Consider the following 22671-nt stretch of genomic DNA (forward strand, 5'->3'; position numbering starts at 1 on the left):
CTACTCGTGATTCTCTTCTTTATCATGCCCAACATTTTATTTGCTTTCTTTGCCGCCACCGCACCTTGTCTCTTCACATATGCAACAGACTGCTAAAACCTGTTCTTTCTTTCTCTACAATAATCGCTAAAATCAGACCCATTCTTTCTGAGCACACTGGCAAGATCTTCATCCATACCCTCATCACTTCTCACCTAGACTACTGCAAACTGTTTCTCACTGGCCTTCCGCTAAACTATATCTCGCTCTTTCAATCTGTTCAGAACTCTGCTACACGCCTCATATTCCGCCAGTGTCACTATATCCATATTACCCATCTCCTCAAGTCACTTCATTGGCTCCCTATCCATTTCCGTATCTTACTGATTTACAAGTGTACTCACTCCGCAGCTCCTCAGTATTTCTCCCCACATTCCCGCCGCCACCCTCACCCCCCCGGGCACTCTGCTCATCAGAAAAGTCTGTCTTATCTGTACCCTTCTCCTCTACAGCCAAGTCCAGACTCCGTTCCCTCTGCTTTGCTGCACCGTATGCCTGGAACAAACTGCCTGACTCGATACACCAAGCTCCGTCTCTGGAAGTATTAAAATCCAAACTTAAAGCCCCCTTCTTTGAAGATGTTGTCAATTCCAAACTCCAACTCACCTTCTAAGCACCAAAATCTGTCTTATCATTCCCTCTGTAATTCCCCCACCTGAGCGCAATGTATCGAGGCACCTTCTTGTCCAGTTTGTCTTATCTTGTAAACTCTTTTGAGCAGGGACTGATTCTTCTATGTTTTGATGTACAGTGCTGCGTACATCTAGTCTACAGAAATTAGTAGAAGTAGTAGTAAAACTAAAACAGTAACAACATTAAAGACAGGCGGGAACAGACTTGGCTCTCTGGTTGCAAAGAAGTAAAGGGTTTATGCATTGCATTATGACTGAAACAGAGAAAATTAGATGAGCGTGTATGCATTGTCCATGACATTTTGGCTTTTTCATGCAATCAATGAAATGCTGTAACTGAACCTACAATTCTGAAACCTACCCCCTCTACTACGAAACCGCGTTAGCGGTTTTTTAGCACAGAGAGCCGCGCTGAATGGCCGCGCTGCTCCCGACGCTCATAGGAACCCAATGATCGTCGGGAGCAGCGCGAGAGCCACCAAGCATGCGCAGATGCGATGATGTCACACGCATGCACTCGTATGTGTGGCATTATCATGTCGCATCTGCGCATGCTTGGAAGCCCTCCAGATGCAACCCGGACTCAGGGAAGGTTTGTGTGGGGGGCGGGGCTGGGGTGGAACAGGGGGAAGCTGAAGACAGAATGGGGCGTGGCTGCAGGTCTTCTTCTGGCAACCCTAGCACTGGACTAACAGGGTATTTTTTGACTTGAGGGAGAGGAGGGGCCACAAGACCACCAGAACATTTTTTGACTAGAGGAAGGCAATTTTTTATATTGGGAGAAGGAGAAATTATGCTCAAAATAGATTGGGTCAGGAGGAGAGCCATTATACCGCCAGAGTATTTCTGGAGGGCTGGTGCAGCAAGGTGGCTGGGTTGGATAGAGGGAAGGGGTGCGACTAGACACCTCCTTTTTCAACCAGCCTTTCTAATGCTGCCCTGGACCCGACACTAAGTTTCCCATGCTAAACGTACTTGAGAAACCTTTTTTTTTAGGTGTGGCTAAAGGGTGTATAATGACCGCATTAACATGCATAACAACATAAGTAGTGCCTTCGCTGGGTCAGACCAGCGGTCCATCGTGCCCAGCAGTCCGCTCACGTGGCGGCCCATCAGGTCCAGGACCTGTATAGTAATCCTCTATCCATACCCTTCTATCCCCTTTTTCTTCAGGAAATCATCCAATCCCTTCTTGAACCCTAATACCGTACCTTGTCCTTTCACTCCCTCTGGAAGCGCATTCCAGGTGTCCACCACCCATTGGGTGAAGAAGAACTTCCTAGCATTGGTTCTGAATCCGTCCCCTTTTAATTTTTCAGAATGCCCTTTCGTTCTTGTAGTTGTGGAAAGTTTGAAGAATCTGTCCCTCTCCACTTTCTCTATGCCCTTCATGATCTTATAAGTCTCTATCATATCCCCTCTAAGCCTCCTCTTCTCCAGGGAAAAGAGCCCCAGTTTCTCCAATCTTTCTCTCTCTATTTCTGTCCCTCTCCACTTTTTCTATGCCCTTCATGATATTGTACATCTCTATTATACCCTTCTAAGTCTCCGCTTCTCCAGAAAAAAGAGCCCCAGTTTCTCCAATCTTTCTCTCTCTCTCTTCCTTTCTCTCTCTATTTCTGTCCCTCTCCACTTTCTCTTGCCCTTCATGATCTTGTAAGTCTCTATCATATCCCCTCTAAGCCTCCGCTGCTCCAGGGAAACGAGCCCCAGTTTCTCCTATCTTTCTCTCTCTCTCTTTCTCTCTCTCCCTTTCTCTCTCTATTTCTGTCCCTCTCCACTTTCTCTATGCCCTTCATAATCTTGTACGTCTCTATTATATCCCTTCTAAGTCTCCGCTTCTCCAGGAAAAAGAGCCCCAGTTTCTCCAATCTTTCAGCGTATGAAAGGTTTTCCATACCTTTTATCAAACGTGTCGCTCTCTTCTGAACCCTATCCAGTATCGCCATATCCTTCTTTAGGTACGGTGACCAATATTGGACGCAGTACTCCAGATGCGGGCGCACCATCGCCCGATACAACGGCAGGATAACTTCTTTCGTTCTGCTTGTAATACCCTTCTTGATTATACCTAGCATTCTATTCGCATGCAAATGAATTTTTATGTGGTCTGTGCTAATGGTTTCAGTGCACAATAATGTGAGTGCGAACTCCCCTCTTAGTGATTGCATTAGTTTTGAGCATTGGCCTCCCCAATTAGGTATGTAAGCCTCGGCAACGGATAGCTCCAGGGCCTGCATTACTCCCATCTGCATCCAAACTCTACCGCCCGCAAAACTGGGGCCTGCCATGGCAGTCAGAATGGAACTTGTCTGGTTCAATGCCACTGAACATCCACTCCCGACTCACTCGGAACAATCTAACCAAGCAAGAGCCACTTAGTCTAGTGATTGGCTACTTTTTTTCGTTTTGTCAGGAAAATACGGAAGAAAAAAAAAAAAAAGAGGGAAATCGCTGGACTAAGTGTATAGCCCTCAACGGAGACTGCCCCAACTTTGTTGGTTGGGCTGAAAATTTTTCGGCAGCCCCTCATACGTAAAGAAATCAACCTAAAGGAGATACAGATCTTTTTTGTATTACTTGAGGAAAAGGACTATTAGCTTCAAGAAATGTATTATGTTTGGCCAGTATAACAGTATGACCCATATTTTTTTTTTTTTCAGTTGATCTTTATTGCCCAAAAATAACAGAACATTAAGCTATACCACATACCTTTTGGTTCCTGTGATTCATCATCGCTGTCTGAACTGTCCATGGAGAAAATATGCTTTGGTTTAATATTCTCTGTTGAAATATGAAATTAAGATCAGATAACGTTGACAATGCTCTACAATTCTGTGTCATATCCTTCCGACGTATCAGACTTTCCAACTTTCAAGCTAACATTTCAGTTCAAGTATCAAAGCTTTCAATTACGAAGCTATTTTTTAATGGCAAGGCTATCTCGCTTTTCTTTCAGATATTTCCAGTAATACATTCATTCATTCATTCAATTTTTTTTCTATACCGTTCTCCCAGGGGAGCTCAGAACGGTCTACATCAGTGGTCTCCAACTCAAACCCTTTGCAGGGCCACATTTTGGATTTGTAGGTACTTGGAAGGCCTCAGAAAAAATAGTTAATGTTTTATGAAAGAAATGACAATTTTGCATGAGGTAAAACTCTTTATAGTTTATAAATCTTTCCTTTTGGCTAAGTCTTAATAATAATATTGTCATTTATAGCCAAAGAGACATATGATCAAGAAACTGTTTTATTTTAGTTTTGTGATTATGACGAACATAGCGAGGGCCTCAAAATAGTACCTGGCGGGCCGCATGTGGTCCCCGGGGCCACGAGTTTGAGACCACTGGTCTACATGCATTTATTCAGGTACTCAAGCATTTTTTTCCAGAGATGAGGAAGGCAATTTTCATGTTTTCTGCAGAACCTGGGCATACTGTACAAGTTTATTTTTAAAGGGTCACCCTCCCCCCCCCCCCCTCCAGCATTTCCTTTAAATATGACTTTCTCCGCTGGAGCTGTGGATAATTTCCAGCTAATATACCTCCCTTATACTAAGCCACGGTACAGCACTAAATGCGTCCGACCTTTTAGCACTCTTGGCCACGGTAGAAACCGCTTCACAGATCCAACCAGAAGGGAAAGAGAGGAAATCAGCAATTCTCTCTATTTAGGACCCTCATGGGTCCAAACTGATTAATAGGCCAGAGATAGCCAGGACATACTGTGCTGGGTGGGGCACTGCCATTTTGAAGATGGTGTCTTTCGAAAATGTGCCCAACACTGGAAATCTAACACTGTACTTACTGCCTTTTAGTAGTTTTACAACTACACTCAAAGCGGTTTACATACAGGTACTTCAAGCATTTTCCCTATCTGTCCCAGCGGGCTCAAAGTGCCCAGGGCCACACATGGAGCAGCGCAGGATTTGAACCCACAACCTGAGGTTGTAGCTAACCAATGCGCCACACTCTCTTCTATTTAAACAAAGGAAAACTGAAACAACATCAACAAAGAAAAACAGTCTGACATCACCTAAATCAGTGATGTCTGTTGAAAACGGCCCTACAGCATGTCGTTCAAAGTTAGGTGCTTTCATAGATTCGTGCCTAGTGGTACCTCACTCGAGTTAAGTGCCGGCAGGTGTCTCTGTCTTCGGCACTGGTATATTAGGCCAGGGTTTTCTCGGCCTAAAATACTGGCGCCTCATTCCATGCCCAAACTCCGCCCATAACTACCCACACTTTTCGAGTAGGTGCCTCAGTGTAGACACGTACATGGCGCCCACCGAGAGAGGCTCCTACCTGAAAATTATTTTTTTTAATTGGTTTTTAATGATGCTATTTAATTAACAGCACTGATTGAACCAATTAAAAAGCACCTAGTCGGCTAGGCACCCAACTATAGGCGTCTTTGATAGAATCAGGGCTTCTGTGCTTGTCCTTATGAGGAAAGGCTGAAAAAATTGCAGCTATACTCACTCGAGGAACGCAGAGAGAGGGGAAGACATGATCGAGATGTTCAAATATCTCACGGGCCGTATCGAGGTGGAAGAGGACATCTTCTTTTTCAAAGGCCCCACGGCAACAAGAGGGCATCCGTGGAAAATCAGGGGCGGGAAACTACACGGTGACACCAGGGAATACTTCTTCACTGAGAGGGTGGTTGATCACTGGAATGATCTTCCACTGCAGTTGGTCGAGGCCAGGAGCGTGCCTGATTTTAAGTCAAAATGGGATCGCCACGTGGGATCCCTTCACAGAGAAAGGTAGGGGAGGGTTATTGGGGTGGGCAGACTTATCTGCCGTCTATTTCTATGTTTCTATGTTTATTATAGAATTACCTAGAATGTACATAGTTGTATAGAGCTTATCGATAGAAAAATCTATCGATAAATTTAAGACTAACCTAAAAACGTTTCTATTTCAAGACGCATTCAATCGCTCTTGAATTTCTCTTCTTCAATCCACCAACCGCTTTTAAAGAAGCGATCCTACCCCTAATGTTTTATCCCCTCTCTTTCCATTTCCTTTCTACCCCCTTCCCCCCCCTTCTTATCTCTAATAATGTAACTTTTCCCCACTCCTCCCTTTCAATCGTCACTTTCAAGTCCGTCTTGTCGATGTCCTTAATGTCCACCTCCCTTTCTTTCCATAGACATTTCTTTTAACTACTACTTTTTATCTCTATGGTAGTATTTTATTGTAAACCGGCTAGATACTCGTTGATGGTTGGTATATTAAAAATCAATAAACTTGAAACTTGAACTTGATCAGCTGACCTTATAATCTTCTCAATTTTAAACAAATATTTATTGTTCCGCATTGTGGTTAGGAAGGAATGGCTTAATTCTCTTCGCCTATAAGTGGCTGATTTCTCATATCTACTTAAGAGACAGTTCTGGAACTTTAGCAACCAAAATTCTTTATGTGATTAGTTATGTGTGGATTGGCAGCAAATGAAAAACTGAGTGGGAAACAACCATACCAGCAGTAATGCAATATAAAAACACAGTTTAACAGCGTAATGTTCAGGTTTTAAGAATTAAACGACAGTTAAGATTAAACCTACATGGAAATATACCATTGTTGAGCATGTGGGTGTAAAAAGATTAGCCTGTATATCTATGGACAAATTATTTCCAATGGCATACAGATTTATCATGTTTACTTAATGTGCTTAAATAATCATTTCTTGCCAAGTAAGGAATGGAAACTTGAAGAGTTAGAAAAAAATTTTAAAAAAAGTTTTACAAACAACTAATCTCAGCTACAATTAGGATTTGGAAGGGCAGTTTGAGCCCTGAAGCTGGTACAAAGCAGGTACAAAGCAGGATGGTTGATTCACTAGGGAGCACAGCATAAGCCAATGATTCATGATGATATATGGCTGGCGCAGACTTGCCAAGCCAGTGAAAGTTTGGGTTTTTTTATATTAAAGATAGCAAGCTTAATTTATTCTTTACAGGTTTCAAAATTCCCAAAAGAGTGTAATAAAAATGAGTTGATGACACTTTGACCTTTGGCAAACATGCAAGGCTATTGTACAACTAGAAAAATGAATGTTGTCTATGTCTCTTACCTTCCACTTTTTTTTTTTTTTTTTTAACAATCATCTTTATTGTGCGATAAGAGGAACAATAGACATCAATAAACAGATCAAACCAAACAAGTACTGGACACAAAAATCAGTGAAGCATAAAGAACAATTTTGTAATTTTTTACCCCCCCCCTCCCAAATTAGCATGGAATCTTAAGGTCACCACCATGGCCTAATAATCCCGAGTGCGGGCCGGAAAGCCCAGAGAGAGAACACAGGACAAGATAGAGCTAATTATAAGTTGAGTAAATAACTACGAGCTGCGGGGGTTAAAGTATTCCATAAAGGAGACCAAACGTCCTGCAATCGTTGGCCAGCCCTGGATTCCATATGTGGAACCATGCGTCGTTCCATCTGTAACAGCTGGATCATAAGCGCTCGCCAACTTTGCAGGGTTGGGGGCGACGCCTCCAGCCATCGTAAGAGGATAACTTTTTTCCCCAACAAAATAGCTTTTCGCAAAAAAAAAAACCAGCGCAAGCCCTTAGGTACCCTGCACTGAAAAAACAAAAAGTGAGGAGATACAATACAGCGGGCGTGCCATAATAAGGAAATGTGATCCACGATCCTCCCCCAAAAAGCACGTATTTAAGAAAAACATATGCCCCAAGGTGGCTCTCAAAAGATTACATTTAGGGCAGTGAGCATCCAATTGCAGCGCAATTTGTTGTGCGCTTCTGGGAGACATATGTAACCACACCTTTTATTTAAAAATACCATTGTGGAAGCCCAGACCAGATGTATTCCACATATTAACAAGGGGGAAAGCAGAGCAAACAAGAGCTGGCATGGTTAAAAGGTGAAGTGAAAGAATGGAAAGAGTATCCAAATGAAGAAAATAAGCAGCAGCATAGGCACTGGCAAGTTAGATACAAAGTTTTGATAGAGATGCTTAAATACCTATGTGGCATAAATGCGCATGAGTCGAGTCTCTTTCATTTGAAAGGAAGCTCTGGAATGAAAGGGCATAGGATGTAGTTAAGAGGTGAAAGGCTCAGGAGTAATCTAAGGAAATACTTTTTTTTTTTTTTTTTACAAAAAAGGGTGGTAGATGCATGGAACAGTCTTCCGGAAGAGGTGGTGGAGACAGAGACTGTGCCTGAATTCAAGAAAGCCTGGGATAGGCAAGTAGGATCTCTTAGAGAGAGGAAGAGATAATGATTGCTGCAGATGGGCAGACTAGATGGGCCATTTGGCCTTTTATCTGCCATCATGTTTCTGTTTGATAAAGAAGGCTAAAATAGAATATGGAGAGAAACTTGCCAAAGAAAAAAAAAATTCATAGTAACAACTTTTTCAGGTATATGAAAAGCAGAAAGCCTGTGAGGGAATATGTGAGACCTTTTGGTCATCAAGGAGCAAAAAAACAGGCACTTAAGGAGGATAAGACCATAGCGGAGAGATTCTCTAACTGGCGCCCATGTCGGCGGCCACCTTAAAAGCAGCCACCGACTGCATGTCAATCACACAACTTCGCTGGTTACAGCATTGCGCCTGATTCACACAAAGATAGGTGGATGAAATATAGGCCAGAAAATTCTGGCCTACATTTCAGCCACCTATCTTTGCCAATAAAGCATAGCTTGCAATTAGATGATCACGGCAGGAGAATTACTGCTGATCAGCTGAGTCGGCAGGACTCGCTGAAACTGCAGGTTCAGGACATCCTGCCAGCTCAGCTGATCGGGGTATTTTCCCCTGCCGCGATCAGCTCAGTCGGCTGCGGTGGGCAGAAAATCCCTCAAACCCCCCTCCCAAACCATCCAACATCGGCAGTAGGGATGCCCACCCCCTCCTGCCTGGATGACACCCCAACACCCCCATAGGAGAGGCCTTAGGCACCTGGGGCAATCAGGGTCTTAGGCCCCTCCCACTGCATCCTAGGATGCATCGGGAAGGAGAGGCCCACTGATGTGAAGAGGCAAGCCAGCTGGCAGGAGGTAGTGGGCATCTCTCTTGCCAGTCTTCCTATACAGTATGGGGGGTATAGAAGGGTTGGGGGTAGTTCTTGCAGGAGGGAGTGGGCATCCCTCTTGCCAATGTCAGATTAGGGGGGGTGATGAGAGGGGTCATTCAGGGAGGAGGGAATGGGCATCTCTCCTGCTGATGTTGGATGTGGGGAGGTGTTGGGGAGGGTTGTTCAGGCAGGAGGGAGTGGGCATCCCTCTTGCCAATGCTGGGTGTGTGTGTGGGAGGGGGTTCTTGGGAGGGTCTTTTACCCGCCACAGCCGGCTGAGCTGATCGCAGCAGGGGAATCTCCCTCAATCAGCCGAGTCGGCAGAACTTCCTGACAAATTGTCCACGGTTTCAGTAGGTCCTGCTGGCTCAGCCGATGGGGGGAAATTCCCCTGCCATGATCAGCTGACGGCAAGCTGCAGTCTAGTGACAACAGTGACTTGGGTTCTGCTTTCCAAAGCAAAACAGTGATGAGGTTTTCCTTTAAGTTTTCAAGTTTCAAGTTTATTTATTATTGAATTAATCGCCTATTCCAAATTCTAAGCGATGTACAAATTGGTAAAATAAATTGTCTAAAATATACATAAAATAGACCATATAATTAACAAGGGGATAAGTCACTAAACAAACTAATTAAGATAAGACAAGAATACAATAGGACAGGTGGGATAGAAATACAATCTTAGATAGGAAAGAATCAACAATTAAAGGTAAAACACAACAGGAATCGAAGGACAAATAAATAGGTAAAATAAAAGTAGACAAAAGAGCAATTAACGAAAGAGCAAATTAACATTTCAATTAAGTATTGAACGCATCTTTAAAAAGAAAGCTCTTAAGTTGGCTCTTAAATTTTTCCAAATTATTCTCCTCTCTTAAGTATAGCGGGAGTGAATTCCAGGTCTGAGGCGCCGTAACAGTAAAAATAAATTGCCTTCGAGTATTGATAATTTTGAGAGTGGGGATGACCAACAAGAGTTGGTCGTTTGATCTCAAAAATTTGGGAGAATTATAAGGTATCAATGCTTTATAAATAAAAGCTGGAGTTTTATATAATAGAGATTTAAATGTAAGAAAAGATAATTTGTATAGAATGCGATGGGACACCGGAAGCCAATGCGCATTTTGAAGTAAGGGAGTCACATGGTCGAACTTCTTTGCTCCCATAATTAATTTGATAGAGGCATTCTGGATTATCTGCAATCTTCTAATTCATCATAGACAATGAAAGTTATTATGAGCAATTAGAACAAAAGATTGCATTCATTTCAAACCAAATGACTCTTCCCAAAGTCATCTGAGGCTGCATATTTTTCTTGGCTGGACAATAAGTGAAAAATGACCCTCTGCCCACATTCTTTGCTCAGTATCTCAGGAAGCATAGTCATACTAGCCACCAAAAACTATGACTGACTTAATAAGTAAGAAGCTTAAAGTATCAGTGTCAGACATTACATATTAATATGATTAACAGCAATTTGACCCTTATTGTAGAATCTTGTTTTGCAATCCATTACAGGTAGGTGAGGTTTGGTGGGGCTGTGACAGTACTTGTATGTAGAGTAGATTAAACCTTTCAAACCTCAGAACACTTAAGAACTTGGCACAGGGACTATTTGAACAACTGCACTGGCTCAAAAACCAAAGAACTAAAAATGATCTTCAGAACATAAAAGGAAGCTACAATGAGGATGACTCTGTAGAAAGGAGGAGAAAGCTTAAAATGAAGGAGGGAAGATCTAGGTTAGATATGAGGAAGAACTTCCTAATTAACAGTAACTGGTTAAAATTACTCTGAAGTGTAGAAGGCTTTAGAAAGCAGGTTAGACAGACGTTTGTGAGGATACAACCATAGGACATCCAGTCTTGAAACATAGAGATGACTAGATCAGTGCTTCTGAACTGCCCGTTTATGGCAGCTTTTTCACTGATCCAAGTAGCATTATGGTAGTGATTTAGTAGGTGATGTCGTAATCCTTCTTGGCCTCTCATGGCACGTTCTACTACAATGTAGTAGGAAGAGTCAGGAATCATGCCTCCTGCCCCCCACCCCCCACCCCACCCCCACATTGCTAAAGATTGAGCAGCAGTATCTAGGGCCAATGAATTGTGGGGTTTCAGAAAGAGCCCTGGTACATTGCAGCTGGCTTCAGCACTGGTTTCAAATAAGCAGGAAGTCCACAGGAGCAGAAGATTGATTAGTCAAAACTACAATTGCTGCACAACAACTAATGAATGTATGCATTATCTAAATACAATAGACTACAGTGTTATCTTCTCTAAAGGGATGGAATGGTTCATGTGAGGAAACACTAGGGAAGTTGAAGCTCTAAACTTAGACAAGGCCACTGAAGAGAGATATGATAGAGGTTTATAAAATACTGAGTGGAAGAGGTCTGGTCTCCTTATCTCAAGAAAGATATAGTGGTGCTAGAAAAGGTTCAAAGAAGAGCGACCAAGATGGTAAAGGGGATGGAACTCTTCTTGTATGAGGAAAGACTAAAATGGTTAGGGCTCTTCAGCTTGGAAAAGAGATGGCTGAGGGGAGATATGATGGAAGTCTACAAAATCCTGAGGAGTAGAACGGGTACAAGAGGATCGATTTTTCACTCCATCAAAAATTACAAAGACTATGGGACATTCGATGAAGTTATAGGGAAATACTCTTAAAACCAATAGGAGGAAATTTTTTTTCACTCAGAGAATAGTTAAGCTCTGGAATGTGTTGCCAGAGGATGTGGTAAGAGCAGATAGCGTAGCTGGTTTTAAGAAAGGTTTGGACTAGTTCCTGGAGGAAATGTCCATAATCTGTTATTGAAAAAGACATGGGGGAAGCCACTGCTTGCCTTGTATTGGTAGCTTGGAATATTGCTCCACCTTGGGTTTGGGCCAGGTACTACTGGCCTGGATTGGTCACCGTGAGAATGGGCTACTGGGCTTGATGGACCATTGGGCTGACCCAGTCAGGCTATTCTTATGTTCTTATGAGGTAAACACAAATTAAGTTATATAGAGGGGCATTTTCAATAGGAAGTCCAAATTCAAGTTTGGACGTTTTGTGGAAGACGCACAAATATCCCGTAGCGAATATGACCATTTTGTTTCTAAAAATGGCCATTTCTTAAATAGACATCTATCTTTTTCAACCATTTTTGAAAAAAAAAAAAATCCACAAGCAAAAAAGGATATCGGAGGGGCCACAATTTTAGTAGAATGGCCACACAGACATCCCAGCAGAGTAGCGGGGCACCACAGTGAACTTCACATAAAAAGGTCCAGGTACACATCTCATCATAACGCTCTTCCGTTTGTAGGTGTCACCTATATGTAGGTAAAGTGGGATCAGGATAGGATTTGGAAGGTTCACATCGTCCACCATAAGTGTAGTAGTTAGAGTAGGACATGGGTCTGAATCCCCATCTCTATGGTTGACTACATCGCCCTCTAGTCTACTCTAGGAACCTGTTTTCTGCTTTACTAGGACTGGCCATAACATCTGAAGCTATTATACAGGGAAGTGTGGGGGGGGGGGGGGGTTCAAGCTTTTGGGCACCTTTTTGGCTCTTATTCATTGTTAAAACAGATCTTAACCCCGAACATCTAAATTGTACCCTGGATGTTTTCTAAAATGTTTGATTATTGCAGAAAAATGTCTAAATCATAAGCCTGCCCTAGTCCAAACCAAACCATGCCTCTAAAACGCCCTCTTAAGATTAATGCACTGTGGATAAGCACCATAAAAATCTGCCTAGAAAATTGTTTTCAAAAATAATGAATTGGAAGGTTTTGATGAGAAACTATGACAAATTGTAACCTGTTAACTAATGATAGTTAACTGCCAGAAGGATGCTGGGCTGTATAAAGAGAGATGTAGCCAGTAGAAGGAAGAAGGTGTTGATGCCCCTGTACAGGTCGTTGGTGAGGTCCCACTTGGAATATTGTGTTCAGTTTTGGAGACCATATCTGGCGAAGGACGTAAGAAGACTTGAAGCGGTCCAGAGGAGGGAGAAGAAAATGATATAAGTTTGACGTATGAGGAGAGACTGGAAGCCCTGAATATGTATATCCTAGAAGAAAGGAGGGACAGGGGAGATACAATTCAGACGTTCAAATACTTGAAGGGTATTAACATAGAACAAAATCTTTTCCAGAGAAAGGAAAATGGTAAAACCAGAGGACATAATTTGAGGTTGAGGGGTGGTAGATTCAAAGGCAATGTTAGGAAATTCTACTTTACGGAGAGGGTGGTGGATGCCTGGAATGCGCTCCCGAGAAAGGTGGTGGAGAGGAAAACGGCGACGGAGTTTAAATAAGCATGGGATGAACACAGAGGATCTAGAATCAGAAAATAATATTAAATATTAAACTAAGGCCACTACTGGGCAGACTTGCAGGGTCTGTGTCTGTCTATATATGGCCATTTGGGAGAGGATGGGCTGGGGAGGGCTTCAATGGCTGGGAGAGTGTAGATGGGCTGGAATCCGTTTTGACGGAGATTTCGGCAGTTGGAACCCAAGCACAGTACCAGGTAGAGCTTTGGATTCTTGCCCAGAAATAGCTAAGAAGGAAAAATTTTAAAAAAATTAAATTGAACCAAGTTGGGCAGACTGGATGGACCATTCGGGTCTTTATCTGCCGTCATCTACGATGTTACTATGTTAGATAGATTCCATCTGTCCCTTCATGCCACATTTTGGATGTTTTTCTTTTTTTGAAAATGAGCCTCATTGTAGTACATTTAAAACAGATCAGAGAAAATGCACACAGTAGCTCTGGAACTCATTTCCAGGGGATGTGGTAAAAACTGTATAAAACTGGATTTTTTTTAAAAAAAAGTTTGAACAAATTCCTGGACGTTACGTAGCATGGAATCTCTCTACCATTTGGGATTCTTGTGACCTGGATTGGCCTCCGTTGGAAACAAGATACTGGATTTCATGGAAATTTGGTCTGACCCTGCATGCTATATTCCTATGTTCTAAAAATTATAAACCAAACAAACAAACAAAAAAAATCTATTGTTTCAGTTTTCATTATATTTTATTGTAGATTTGGGTATATCAAATTATAACTCAGATCATATATTTGATTTATTTTTGGCACTACTTACGGTTTTGTAGGTACCAGTATATTTCATTTCTATCTGGATAAGTATCTTAATATTACAAATAGCTTATAATGTTAGATATTAATGATTTATTTCACATGTAATAATCAACATAACTAGTAGCTTTCTGCAGCTACATTACCTAATTCTTCCTCCATTGTAATGCCTGTGTTCTGCGAACTGGAGACTCCAAGTACTCTGTTGAAGAGGATACTAAATGCACTACCCCAGACACCTTAAAACAAAACCAAGAGAATTATACTAAGCACATGCAAACAAATGGTAGAGGAAGGAGGTCATTTCTGAAGCATGCTCATGCGTACATAATGGTGCTTGCATGTGTAAATTGGACAAATAACCGACTTATAGAGGCATGGGCTTTCCCAGATCAGTTTTCTCGTTTCCCCTGGCGTTGCACTGTCGGCTTGCGTTTCATTCCCACAGGCTTTTTGTTTTATACATTACATTATATTACATTAGTGACTTCTATTCCACCTATACCTTGCGGATCAAGGCGGATTACTAAAGAGCTAACTGGACATTTCCAGTAACGTTACAATTGTTTTTTGGTTACAAAAGAGGTAAGGTAGCTGGATAATTTCCAGGAGAACTTGCAAATTGGATAGTAAGATGACTGGACATGTCTAGGTAATATTACAAATAGGTTACAAATATGAACTTTATGAACTTCTAACATCAGATCCTATTGTCTGACTGGAATTTACTTTATTTCATTTATTTTATTTTTATTTATTGTTTTCTCGGGTACTTTAGCTAGACTGTGAGCCTTCGGGACAGCTAAGTAAATCCAAAGTACCATTTTCATTTATTTTATTATAATGTATCTTTAATCTATCTTCATTGTAAACCGCTTTGAACCTCACGGTATAGCGGTATATAAGAAATCAAATCAAAGAGATCAAATCAAATCAAATACCATTCTCATGGCGGTTTATCTCAAACCTTAACAACCATGGACCTCTGGAGAAGGTGTGTTCTCCGAAACACGGACCGTGTTGGGTTCCTTGGTTTGTAGCAAGGTGATATCAGTAACTGCATTAATATTTGGTACCCCAGTCTCGGCTTGTGGAGGCGATCGTCGGCTGGCTGGGAGCAGGCTCGTGGAGGCAATCGTCAGCGTGTAAAGAAACTTCCGTATTGCGAGGTGGAGAGCAGGGAAGCTTGTCTGGCGCGCATGCGCGCTCGTGTTTCCGCGACGGATCAGGGAACACGACTTTTGAGTGCGCATGCGCGACCTAGCATTTTATTATATTAGATAATAATAATAATTTATTCTTATATACCGCCATACCAAAAAAAGTTCTAGGCGGTTCACAACAAACTGGGCAAGTACATAAAATACAGATGAAATACAACAGATTGGAAGAAGAGAAACTTAACAATAATGAGTGGAATGGGTTTACAATATAATGCGGATAAAATGCATTAAAAAATAAAGAGAATGCTGATAAAATACCAGCTTAGCAGGCAAAAGAAATACATATGATACGAATAAAATATCAGCTGAATCTAAAGTAATTAACAGTTTAAAAATGAATGCAGTTAAAAAACTAACCTAACCGGCAAAATTGATGCATGTAATACAGATAAAAATACATCAAATAGAACTAAAAAGACTTGATAAAAAATAGCGGTGCGTTAAGATACTAACCTATGAAAAAGTTGTGTCTTTAACAATTTTCTAAAATCAAAATAGAAAAAGACCTCTAGAATTATTTTTCAGTTTAGCGGCTTGAAATGAGAGGGTTCTCTCGAGGAACTTCTTATAACAGCAGGATTTTATGTTTACTTATTTTGTTGGGCACCTGATTTTGCTTTGTTACCCATTCAGTATATTGTATGCATGCAAAGGTCTGCTATAAATTGTAAATGTGGTAGATTGTGCTGCTAAGTACCCTAATGCAGTTTCCAACATGACATGTCACTGTGCAAGAGGCCGCTGAAAAGTTCTCAGCCCGACCAAGAAGAGAATGACGTGGAGCCATGAAACTTACAAGTTATTCCACACTTTTCATTTCAATGAGGCAAATGCATCTAGCACATGGGCACAAGTATAGGGAAACCAAGCCATTGTGACATCATCAATGAGGCTGGCTCTTAAGCATTGGTGGAATAAGGCATTATGACATCACAATACGAGGGGGCTGCTGAAAAGTTCTCAGCCCGACCAAGAAGAGAATGACGTGGAGCCATGAAACTTACAAGTTATTCCACACTTTTCATTTCAATGAGGCAAATGCATCTAGCACATGGGCACAAGTATAGGGAAACCAAGCCATTGTGACATCATCAATGAGGCTGGCTCTTAAGCATTGGTGGAATAAGGCATTATGACATCACAATACGAGGGGGCTGCTGAAAAGTTCTCAGCCCGACCAAGAAGAGAATGACGTGGAGCCATAAAACTTACAAGTTATTCCACACTTTTCATTTCAATGAGGCAAATGCATCTAGCACATGGGCACAAGTATAGGGAAACCAAGCCATTGTGACATCATCAATGAGGCTGGCTCTTAAGCATTGGTGGAATAAGGCATTATGACATCACAATACGAGGGGGCTGCTGAAAAGTTCTCAGCCCGACCAAGAAGAGAATGACGTGGAGCCATAAAACTTACAAGTTATTCCACACTTTTCATTTCAATGAGGCAAATGCATCTAGCACATGGACACAAGTATAGGGAAACCAAGCCACAGTGACATCACCAATGAGGTTGGCTCTTAGGCATTGGTAGAATGAGGCATTATGACATCACAATACGAGGGGGCTGCTGAAAAGTTCTCAGCCCGACCAAGACGAGAATGACGTGGAGCCATGAAACTTACAAGTTATTCCACACTTTTCATTTCAATGAGGCAAATGCATCTAGCACATGGGCACAAGTATAGGGAAACCAAGCCATTGTGACATCACCAATGAGGTTGGCTCTTAGGCATTGGTAGAATGAGGTATTATGACATCACAATACGAGGGGTCGCTGAAAAGTTCTCAGCCCAGCCAAGAAGAGAATGACGTGGAGCCATGAAACTTACAAGTTATTCCACACTTTTCTTGACACTTTTGAACACTTGACACTTTTCTTATCATTGAAAACTTTTCAGCGTCCTTCATATTTGAATTTCAGTGCTGCTAGAAGTATATTTTTGAAACTGTTTCATGGTAGTCCTATTGTTAAGTTTCAGTTGGCTGATATTGAGTTTATATTTGGTCATTTGACTACTGTTATGCTGTTAACAAAATTGTAAGTTTTATGTTGAATTGAACTTGCTGGTTTACCGCCGTGGATGAATCTCTTCATAAAGGCAGTTAATCAAATCAAATCAATAAATAAATCGTGTTAACTCATTCTTCTCCTTTGAATCCGTGCTACTTACCCATTAAGAAATGCAAAGGATTTTCTTCATATTTTTTCACCACTGTCCCCATGAAAAACTTACTCCCAAACAGATCAGGTGACATGAATGTGCCATACTTTGCCATGCCAATCTCATACGGACTAAACTCTACCCAGTCTGAGGATAAGAAAACACAGAGTGAGCATTACCTACTTAGTAATAATAATAATTTTATTTTTAATATATCGCCAGTTCTGGGCAGTTCACATCAAGAAAACTGTTACATTTCAGTGAAAATACAGAGCCAGAGAATATAACAATAAAATTAGCGTACAAATCTTTCAAACAGGTAAGTTTTCATTGACTTTCTAAATGCATAACAAGATTGTGTTCGAGCAATCAAAGAACTTATCCAAAAATTTGTTTTTCTAGCTTTGAAGGGGGTTGCATTTTGAAGGTTCATAGAGAGTAACGTGGAAGACAAAGGCGCGCGCCGACAACTGAGTACACCGAAGCAAAAGACTTTTTTTAGGGACTGCGACGGGGGTTTTTGTTGGGGAGCCCCCCCACTTTACTTAATACAGATCGTGGCGGCGTTGTGGGGGGGTTGTAACCCCCCCCCCCATTTTAGTGAAAACGTAACTTTTTCCCTAAAAACAGGGAAAAAGTTAAGTTTTCAGTAAAATGTGGGGGGTTACAACCCCCCAAATCCCCCACAACGCGGCGCGATCTGTATAAAGTAAAGTGGGGGGGGGGGGGTTCCCCCCCACACCCCCCTTCGTAGCCCCTAAAAAGTCTTTTTCTTCAGCGCGCACCTCCACGCTGCGCTCAGTTGTCTGCTCGCGCTTTTGACCTGACACCCATTTTGAAATATGAATTTTATTTTTAACAATTCCTTCATACAGTGCAGATTCCTACAGACAGATTTGTTTGCAAGAATGTATTAAAGAGGAATACACTGTGGGTTGACTTCCTACAATAGAACAAGTCTGGCTACACAAATGTAAAAAGAAGCTGCATAAGATAATGAATCATAATTCCAGAAAATATCAATAGCTTCAAACAGACATCCAGAAAAGGTAACTGCAATTTTGAAACGCTTCCACAGATGTATAAAACTCTTTGGCAGACCCTTTAATTAAAAAAAAAAACTCTGCACATAAAAACAAATGGCATAATTCATTAATTGTACAATGCTTCACTAAAAAAAAAAAGTCTACATGTGGTTAATAAATGTAACAGAAGCCAACAGTAAACCAAATTTTGCACAATTTTTCAAGCAGAAAAAGCACCAGGGGCCATCAGTATGGGATAATCAAGGGTTCTTTATTGATGGACCCATGTCAGACCGTGTTTTAGCATCAAAATGCCTGTATCGGGGGTCAATATAAAATATCAATACATAAGAACCTAGAATGGCCTTCCTACCAACATAAGGACTGAACCCAAAAACTGGAAACCTACTTCTTTGACAAATCCTTACAACCCAGCAACTCGACCTCCCCTCTAATCCAAGAATGACATACATCTTAACTATGCCCACTCTCATTGCAATAACAAGCCTCGCAATATAACAGAAAACCAAGCCTACTGACTACAATTTTTTACTGAAACTAAATACTTTTTCCAAACATTTTAATACCTCAGTTTTTTTTCCATTTCTACATTTAAGAAAGCTTGGGACAAGAATATAGGATCTCTAAAGGAGAGGAAGCAATAGTAGATGCATGGGTGGGCAGACTGGATAGGCCATTGGTCTTTATCTGTCTTCATGTTTCTGTGGAATGGGTAAACAACTAGGGGACATGTCATGTAGTTACTAAGCAATAAATTAAAACCAAATAGAAAATAGATTTTCACTCAACAATTAAGATCTGGACTTCATTGGGGAAGGATGTGGTAAATGAAGTTAGTACAGTTTGGTTTAAAAAAAGGTTGGCCAAGGGCATGAAAGAAAAGCCAATAAATAATTTCCAACAAAACAGACTTGGAGGAAGCCATTGCTCATCCCTGGGACTAAGCAGCATGGTATTTATTTAATTTTTGGGATCCTGCCTGGTACTTATGACCTGAATTAGCCACTGCTGGAAGCAGGGTATTGAGCTTGATGATCTTTGTTCAGACTTAGCATGGTAGCTCTAATGTTCTTATGATTAAAAATAACTTGTATTAGATAAAGAAAGAGATCAGTTAATTAATAGACCAGCTTGCATAGTACATAAAAACAGAGAAAAATTAAGACAAAAGACAAGCCTGGGGCCTCTTGTGTTGCCATGAGATCTACCACTGGTATTCCCCACCAGTGGATAATGCTGTTATATGGACTGAGAGACCATTCCCCTGTTTCCAAGGTATGTTGACTGAGAAAGTCTTCCTGTAAATTTTGCTTTCCTGCCACATGAGTGGCCGATAAGTCTAACTGATACTTCTCCACCCACTGCATAAGCTGAGCTCTCTCTTCCACCAACAGATAACTCTTTGTTTCCCCTTGATGACTGACACAAGCTACCACTGTGGAATTATATGACAACACTCTGACTGCCTTGTCTACAGAAGATCCTGAAACTCCAAAAGGGCCAAATGAATCACCCTGGTTTCTAACAGTTTGATGGGGTAACTTGTCTTCTCCTGGAACCAGAGACCCTAAGCCAGATGACCAACACAATAAGCCCCCCCCCCCCCAAGCTCATCGGGCTGGTGTTGGTAGTCACCACAATCCAATTTGGAGAGTCCAATGGAACCCCTTTGATAGGTTGGGAGAGCAAAGCCACCACCCTCAGACTCTGTCATACCACTGCCAGGAGAAGAAATCTCATGTCTAAGGACTGTGACTTGGGATACCATCTGGACAGAAGAAACCTCTGCAAGGGCCACATATGAGCCCTGGCCTATGGAACAATCTCCAGAATGGCCACCATGCAGCAGATGACATGAAGATCATCCCGTGCTTGTAACACCATGCTGCCAAGGAGCCCACTGAGCTGAGTAAAGAGCTTCTGTATCCTTGCATCCAGAAGGAACACCTGGCCCCAGAGAGTATCTAAATAGATGCCGAAGTACTCCAAGATCTGAACCAGCTCCAGGTGACTCTTGAATGGAATGATCAACCTATCGAGATACTTGAGCAACTGAAGCAACTCGCTGTGTTGTTTGATAGTTCTCCTGATAAGACTTGGCCTGGATCAACCAATCATCCAGAAACAGATGAACCAACACCCATTCCTTGTGGAGAATGGCCACAAAGACCACCATGATCTTGGAAAAAGTACCAGGGATTGTTACAAGGACAAAAATGCACCACACAGAACTGAAAGTGCCACCCCAAAACTGCAAGTCGGAATATGAAGGTATGTGCTAGTTAATTCTTATCTCTTATTTTATTAAAACTTGATATAATGCTAGATGGTCAAAAATGGTGTCACAGCGGTGTAAAGAAGCAGTAATACAGTGGTATAGCAACTAATCAAGAATCCTATAAAAACACACACTTAAAATCCTATGTATGTATTAAACAACCCCCTCCCCCCAAAAATAAAAAAAGAATGTGCAACATCTAAAATGAGAGAACCAAATTAACTATTAAAGCACTTTGAAAACAAATGTGTCTTAATTGCTTTCTTAAATTCTGAAATAGAACTCAAATTCAGACAAAATTAGGGAGATAGTTCCAAAGTTTATGGCCAATGTAGCAGAAAACAGAAAGCCTCTAGAAGAAATTATGGAAAGAGCAACTTTATTGGTAACCTTTGTTTTTCATCAAGATAAGGAAGCAGTTCTTCGTCTATTCTATAAGACTGACAATTCAGAATTTCATGGTTCAAAAGTCTTAATTTTTCCTGATGTATCGAAATGGACCCAAGATAGACGAAAGTAATTTTTAACTTATCGTCAGTCTATTTTGAGTATGGGAGCAACCTTTCAGTTACGTTTTCCCTGTAAATGCTGTGTTACCCATCAGAATATTAGATATATATTTTATGAACCTGAACAGTTGAACTTTTTTCTTGAGGGTAATGCAACTGGTTAAGCTCCAGTTTCCTCCATGGAACTTCTCAATTAACCAGGATGATAATTTAATTTAATCCAACTGTATGATCTCCTAATATGAAAGAACATTTCTTGAAAACCAACTTCCCTTGGAGGTGAAGGATTTTCTCTCCTCAGTTTGTGGACTGTGAACTTAGTTAACTTTGTGGAATTTATAATTCATATGTTTTGTTTCTTTATAATTGTTTATTTCTATTATATTGTTGTTTAACAATTTGTAAAACTTATAAACAAATAAATAAATTAAAAAAAAAAAAAAAGAAAACAGAAAGCCTCAAGGAGCTTCTAGCATATTTCAGAAAGAGAGGGTAGGCAAATAAGATTGGAATCTGCTGATCGTAGGGGATGAGGAGAGTTGTAGGGGATGATAAGTCTGCTTAGATACATAGGCACAGATGGAAATCTGGACAAAAATACTGAACGATAAAAAATTCTCACGAGTGAACCACTACCATAACCGAATGGAGAATCTCCATGGGTAGACCCCCCCCAGAGATCCTGATTTATGCCTTTAAGATCCAAAATGGGGCAGAAAGGCACCCTCCTTTTTTTTGGCACTACAAAATAAATGGAATAACGACCTGACTGGAACTTGGAAGGGGGAACCGTACACACAGGTCACGACCAAACCAACCTGTCCAGAGTCTCTCTCACCACCAGCGCCTTGATGCAAGAGTGATAAGGAGACTCCAGAAAAAACATCCGAAAGAAGATGAACAAATTCCAAGGAGTAGCCATCACGAATGGTGTTGAGAACACACCGATTTGTGGTGATTTGGGCCCACCTCTAATAGAACTCTCTCAACTGCTCTCCTATTGCTACCAGAGAATGGGTCCCAATAACTTCATTTTGAACTATGGCCCTGGGATAGGGCTCCAGAGCTGCCATCTCTGCCACCACACCTGGCACCCCCGAAAGGACTGGGAACACTGAAAAAAACTGAGCTCTACGACACCCAGTCCCTCTTCCAGAGTGAAAACAATGGAAATCATGAGCGTGACCCCTAGACATCAAGAATCCTCGACCAGCAGACCTAGACCAGAAGGTGTAGAAAAATGGATGGAAGTTGAATGTTAAAAGTTAATGCCAAAGAGGGATATAGGGCAAACAACGAAGGAGAGAAAAACAGCAAATGGATAAGAAAACCCTGGAAACACGGTTAAGAGCACAGACAGAAGGAAGTGCAACCAAAGACTGGGAAAAGATGAATAGAAAAAATAAAATCCTGCTAAAGGTTAAGTGATTTTATTTTCAATGTAGTGCGTGAAATGTGTCAGTTTTCAGAATTTACATCTGCTGTCTATATTTTGCACTGTTCAGGAAGAAATATATTTCTATTTCTCTGGAGTTGTACTGCACGCAAAGCCTGGCATCCTAGGGTTTCATTTGTGTATATCAGGACTTTTAGTTTGTAGTCCTGTATTTGCATAG

The 22671-nt window shown here is 41.3% G+C and overlaps 1 protein-coding gene across 4 annotated transcripts in view; it reads right to left on the reverse strand.

The window, feature by feature from the left end:
* Positions 1-22671, reverse strand: part of PLA2G4A (phospholipase A2 group IVA) — a 120378-nt gene that overhangs the window by 29209 nt on the left and 68498 nt on the right. For 3 of the 4 annotated variants that reach the window (XM_033960799.1, XM_033960801.1, XM_033960802.1), the window contains 3 exons: positions 17232-17369; positions 13978-14070; positions 3384-3455 (listed from right to left, as the gene is read on the reverse strand). In XM_033960799.1, coding sequence (XP_033816690.1) covers positions 3384-3455; positions 13978-14070; positions 17232-17369 — 303 coding nt within the window. The remainder of the gene's footprint in view (positions 1-3383; positions 3456-13977; positions 14071-17231; positions 17370-22671) is intronic. The other variant, XM_033960800.1, reaches the window with a different exon arrangement.

Source organism: Geotrypetes seraphini, chromosome 10, assembly GCF_902459505.1.
Source record: "Geotrypetes seraphini chromosome 10, aGeoSer1.1, whole genome shotgun sequence".
NCBI lineage: Eukaryota > Metazoa > Chordata > Amphibia > Gymnophiona > Dermophiidae > Geotrypetes > Geotrypetes seraphini.